Consider the following 5871-nt stretch of genomic DNA (forward strand, 5'->3'; position numbering starts at 1 on the left):
AGAAGCAGAAAGTTAGCGGCCATCCAGGTCTTTATGTCTTTAAGACATTCCTGCAGTTTAACTAATTGGTGTGTGTTATCTGGCTTCATGGACAGATAGAGCTGGTTGTCATCAGCATAGCAGTGAAAATGTATGCTATGTCTTCTAATGATACTGCCTAAGGGAAGCATGTATAATGTAAACAGAATTGGTCCTAGTGAAAAAAAAATCATTAAACATGTGACATCATCTGACGTGATCAGAGCCAATAAGAGATCAATATACCGTAGTTCCCCATTTAAACGAGCAGTCCAACAATTTGAAGACATTTGCGTGACAGCCTGCAGTCAGGTGTCCGTTACTCTGTTCTCCTGGGAGCTGCATGGCATCTCAGGTGGCCTCTGTCGACTGGACATGGACAGCAGGGTGACCTTTGACCTTGGGCCTGATGATAAAGATGACATATTCTTGACCAGAGAGTATGTTTTATCCTCAGAATCGCAGTGGCAGCACAAAGTGCTCTTGGCCTTTTGCCGGAACTCCGTGGACACGTAGTAGATAATGAACGGGATGATGCAGCTGTTGAAGGTGCTCACCGCCAAGCTCACCATGTAGGGCATGTAGAGGTCCTCTCCATCTCCGTCCAGTGAGCTGTCAGCATAGATGAGGAGGAGGAGGATGTTGCTCGGCAGCAGAAACACGATGAAGACCAGCAGCACCAGTACCGTCACCCGGATGGCGTGACCGTAGAATTTTCCCCCGGCCAGCAAGGTGCGCAACACAGTGCTGTGGCAGTACAGGACGATGGCTAAGGGTAGCAGGAAGCAGGTGGCGAACAGGGTGGCGAAATACGGCAAGAAGTAGTTCTCATGCTCATCCTCTGGAAGCGCATCGTGGCAAGTGGTGATCTGCAGCGTGCTGACTTCGTAGGTCTGCCGTGACAGCAGCAGTGGCAGCATGGCAACCAGAACCACTGTCCACACCACCACTGACATACACAGAGACACCTGCTGGCTGCGCAGAGTCCTGGCGCGAAATGGGTGGACCAAAGCGATGTATCGGTCCAGGGACACAAAGGCCAGACACCACATGGAGCCGTACATGTTGCCGTAAAAGATCGCCATGACAAAGCGGCAAAAGGGCTCGCCGAGCTCCCAGTTGTTCCCCCGGAAGTGGTAGACGATCCGAAATGGCAACGCCATGAGTAGCAGGCAGTCGGCCACCGTCAGATTGATGAGCAGTGTGGTGGACGGCAGCTGTTTGGTCCGGAACACCAGAACCCAGAGAGCCAGCAAGTTGGAGGGCAGACCGACCACAAAGGCGAGCAGGTAGAGGATGGGCAGGTACAGGTTGGTGGCTGGAGCCTGGATCTCCTTCAGCTGCTTTTCCTTCAGAGTTGTCCCATTACAGGTAGGCCTGAGCCGGAAGGTCCGCAGACCTGCAGGGACACGACACACATCAGAGCGTAACAGGTCTCCCCTTAACCCGCTAAAACTGATGGGAGCGCGGGCACTCCCATTGGTTTTAGGTCAAACTTTAACCATTTAACCACTGGCTCAATTGCAAAATTCCAACTGTTCCTGAAAGCAGCAACTCTGCGCTTGCATTGCAAGTCGCAACATCCAAATCTCGGCAAATAACACAGAAAACAACAAAAACAAAACAATTTTAAAAAGATGGTAAAAAGAACTCAAGAACCCAGATGACTGATAAAATGTCTACAGCTCCATCACACTCACTCACTCTCTCTTCTCTCAGCCAACCTCTGTCTTTGCAGGGTTGCCTGAGGGTACCGTAATGACTCCAACTTTACTGAAAAAGTGAAGAGTCGCTGCTTTCAGGAACAGCTGGAATTCTTTCAATTGAGTTACAGATATAAAAAAAAAAATAAAAAAAAAACACCTGTCCGATGGCAGCGACAGGTTAGGCTTTGGAGCAGGAGTGGGGAACTCCAACCTCGAGGGCCGGTGTCCTGCAGATTTCAGATCTCGCCCTGATCAACAGACCAGAATCATATAATTAGTTCATTACCAGGCCTCTGGAGAACTTCAAGACATGTTGAGGTCATTTAGCCATTTAAATCAGCTGTGTTGGATCAAAGACACATCTGAAACCTGCAGGACACCGGCCCCTCCCCCCGTATAGGTATTTCTGCTGTAAAGTTTTAACATGGGTGTCTCTGGGGACTGACTCACTACTGTAGCCACGGCTAGACGACAGGGGAACTGCAGGTGCATTTTTAATTCCTGGAAAGTGAGTTTTGGTTTTCATTTTTATCAAGTGAAGAAGAAAATACAACTGTTAAAGCAGATGTTTACTAAAGACCAACACAGATTTCCTCCACTGGACAGAAATGCAGTTTGATGCTGAACTCTTCTTCCAGACTGTTAAAATAAAAGCTGACAAAGCTCACAGTGGAACAAATCAGTGAAATTCAATCACATGTGAAGACATTTAGACCGCTGTGGTATCCTGGCCTGTCTTCAGAATATCTGTGGTGTGGACACTGATCACCTCCAACACGCAGCCTTGTGTTCCTCCTACAGTTTGATAAATGCCAGTAAAGTTGTCAGACTTACAAATGTCTCCAACAGAGGAGGGAGATTTCCTTTGTACTGCTCAGCAAACAAGCAGGACTGACTGATATTTATCTTTAAGATGTATCAAAGGTTGGTATGAGTCAGTTGTCTGTGAAGGTTCTCAGTCATCCAGGTCATCGTAGTCAAAGGAGCTTGCAAAGAAAAGCGTCTGGACTTCTTTAAGTTACTTGAAGACGTTTCACCTCTCATCCGAGAAGCTTCCCCACTCCTGCTCCAAAGCCTAACCTGTCGCTGCCATCGGACAGGTGTTTTTTTTTTGTTTTTTTTAATATCTGTAACTCAATTGAAAGAATTCCAGCTGTTCCTGAAAGCAGCGACTCTTCACTTTTGCAGTAAAGTTGGAGTCATTACGGTACCCTCAGGCAACCCTGCATAGAGGTTGGCTGAGAGAAGAGAGAGTGAGTGAGTGTGATGGAGCTGTAGACATTTTATCAGTCATCTGGGTTCTTGAGTTCTTTTTACCATCTTTTTAAAATTGTTTTGTTTTTGTTGTTTTCTGTGTTATTTGCCGAGATTTGGATGTTGCGACTTGCAATGCAAGCGCAGAGTTGCTGCTTTCAGGAACAGTTGGAATTTTGCAATTGAGCCAGTGGTTAAATGGTTAAAGTTTGACCTAAAACCAATGGGAGTGCCCGCGCTCCCATCAGTTTTAGCGGGTTAAGGGGAGACCTGTTACGCTCTGATGTGTGTCGTGTCCCTGCAGGTCTGCGGACCTTCCGGCTCAGGCCTACCTGTAATGGGACAACTCTGAAGGAAAAGCAACTGAAGGAGATCCAGGCTCCAGCCACCAACCTGTACCTGCCCATCCTCTACCTGCTCGCCTTTGTGGTCGGTCTGCCCTCCAACTTGCTGGCTCTCTGGGTTCTGGTGTTCCGGACCAAACAGCTGCCGTCCACCACACTGCTCATCAATCTGACGGTGGCCGACTGCCTGCTACTCATGGCGTTGCCATTTCGGATCGTCTACCACTTCCAGGGGAACAACTGGGAGCTCGGTGAGCCCTTCTGCCGCTTTGTCATGGCGATCTTTTACGGCAACATGTACGGCTCCATGTGGTGTCTGGCCTTTGTGTCCCTGGACCTATCATGCGAAGGTATGCATGATAAGGTGGGGCCAGGTTTCACAATGAGCTCACCCGAAACCCTGGCTGATTGGGACCCACACCCAGTTTCACACCTTGGCTCTGGCGATTAGAGGATCATCAGGGGGTCCTTTTGTCCCTCTGTGGGGGGTTTCTCCCACTAGGTTTATATCTGGGACTCTCCACCATTTGACCTTAGAACTGAAGAAGCTTCTCGGATGAGAGGTGAAACGTCTTCAAGCAACTTAAAGAAGTCCAGACGCTTTTCTTTGCAAGCTCCTTTGACTACGATGACCTGGATGACTGAGAACCTTCACAGACATTGATTGGTATTGGTATTACACACATATACAGCCGGTCCTAACTGAAGGTCATTTAATAAACACAGCAGGTGTCTCTCCATGTCTGATGACCTCCCCTGGGGATCAATAAAGTATTCTAATTCAGTTTAATTTGAGAGGTTTGATTAAACATGTGAATTTTATAAAAGTGTCTTCAAATGCACACAAAGTATTTTCAGACTTTTAAGTTTGTAAATGTTTTTTCTCTGCTGTCTAAAGTGTCAGTAAATGATCGACCCTGAGGAGGAGGCACTGCTTCCCTCTGTAAACACTGTGCATCCTCACTCTGTTTAAATGCCCTCAGGTTCAGAAAGCTGCCAGTAAAAACTGTCAGCCTGCCTACGCGCTCATGGGAAGAAGAGAAGAAGACTCACGGATGGCCATAAAAGGACATTCATCTGTGGGGTGAGGAAGAGGAGGAGAGACGCTACAGTCGAACGCCAGCAGGCAGACGAAGAGCAGGAGAGTCCCAGTGAGCCCCCTCATTGTTTTTCTTCTTCTTCTTCACTGAGTCACAGCTGCAGCAGATGCTTTTCAGCTCACCTCAGACTAGTACTGACAGTACTCTCTCCCAGTATCAGCGGTACTGGTAGTATTGGTAGTAATGCTGTCAGCAGTAGTCCCGTCTGTGGTCTGAGGTGTTCTGTCTGATCTCAGAGCTGCTGTGCTGTCCCCTCCCCTGGTGATGCAATCCAAGTGTGTGTCTGTGTCTGGTATGTGTGCCTCTGTGAGGACCCGTGCGTGTCTTCCTCTTCTCACTTCAGGCTAGCTGGTTTTGTTTGTAGACTTTTAAAAACTGTTATGTCCTCAGAAGTATAGAAGTCCTGACGTACCTGCTTCCTACTACCTCCCCGCCATCCTCTCCACAACCCACACCCAATCAGAGCTCAGCGGGGCAAGCTGTGTTTCTACTCTGAAGCATTTTCCACTTTTACTGCGAAAAGAAAAAATACATTAAAAAACTGAAACAAGAAACTCTGAAAACTGAAAATCAAAAACAAAACTGAATAAACAACAAAACCTGTAAAACATGATGAGGCTTACCTGCACTTCTCTCACCTGGCCTCACACTGACGTCACACTCAGACGTGCAGCTCTGCTTCAGTCCTCAGAAACTAACTAGTGAGAAACTATCTCCATCTTCCCGAGCGGTTAGCAGCTGATAAGCAGACTTCCCGTCTGTGGCTGATGCAGAAGTTTAGGGCGTTGTTCATGTCCGACGCTCCACACGAGCTCAGGCTCAGATGGCCTCTGTGTGCCCTGCAGAGCACAGCAGGAACATCTGTAAGGAATCATAAAGCAGGAGCTTGAAGAAAATTAAAAATTCAGAGCAAGAAGAAAAGACGACAACACTGCACAAAATAAAACCTGAGAAGGGTCAAAGGTCACCTGCAAAAGAGCAAACTGGACTTTAGCTGCTCTGAAAGGAATCAGTGGCTCTCAGGTCACTAAAACAACCTCATGTACTGCATTTACCTGCACAGGTAAGAGTTTATACAGGAGTGAGATATTTCAGGACGACTGATCTCATCACAAACACTCATGAAGCTTCAGCAGGTCTGCTCCAAAGCAGGGCACCAGCAGCGCCACCTGTCTGATTTACCTGAAGCCACACACACACACACACACCTGTGAGCTGCTGTCGGTCAGTGTTACCTGATAGACTGAGCCCACCTGCATGTACTGACGGTGTCCAGCAGGGAGCGGTGCTGACCGCCTGCTGCTGCTCATTCACGTTGCACTGTTACCGTGTGTTCACACCGAACGCGATGGGCGCGTGAAAAAACGCCAAAACGCCCCTAACTTGACGCCTGCACATTCGCGACCTCTACGCGTGTCCAAGAAAAATCGCCCGCGCCCCAAAATATCA

General features: G+C 48.1%; 1 protein-coding gene across 6 annotated transcripts; it reads right to left on the bottom strand.

Moving 5' to 3' along the window:
• Nucleotides 1-165: 165 nt before the first annotated feature.
• On the bottom strand, nucleotides 166-5864 carry LOC102204400 (proteinase-activated receptor 4). Of its 6 annotated transcripts, none has more exons than XM_005755662.2 (4): nucleotides 5658-5864; nucleotides 5046-5477; nucleotides 4376-4935; nucleotides 166-1417 (listed from the first exon to the last, which is right to left on the bottom strand). In XM_005755662.2, exons 3-4 carry the CDS (start codon nucleotides 4485-4487, stop codon nucleotides 327-329), a joined length of 1203 nt encoding a protein of 400 aa, XP_005755719.1. In that variant the 5' UTR covers nucleotides 4488-4935; nucleotides 5046-5477; nucleotides 5658-5864; the 3' UTR covers nucleotides 166-326. The 6 variants fall into 6 exon arrangements, with proteins under 6 accessions (XP_005755719.1, XP_005755722.1, XP_005755721.1 ...); XM_005755665.2 differs by having other exon boundaries at nucleotides 5046-5261; nucleotides 5478-5864; XM_005755664.2 differs by having other exon boundaries at nucleotides 5046-5283; nucleotides 5478-5864.
• Between the last annotated feature and the right edge of the window lie 7 nt (nucleotides 5865-5871).

Source organism: Pundamilia nyererei, unplaced genomic scaffold (genome assembly GCF_000239375.1).
Source record: "Pundamilia nyererei isolate P.nyererei 1_Seehausen unplaced genomic scaffold, PunNye1.0 scaffold02423, whole genome shotgun sequence".
NCBI lineage: Eukaryota > Metazoa > Chordata > Actinopteri > Cichliformes > Cichlidae > Pundamilia > Pundamilia nyererei.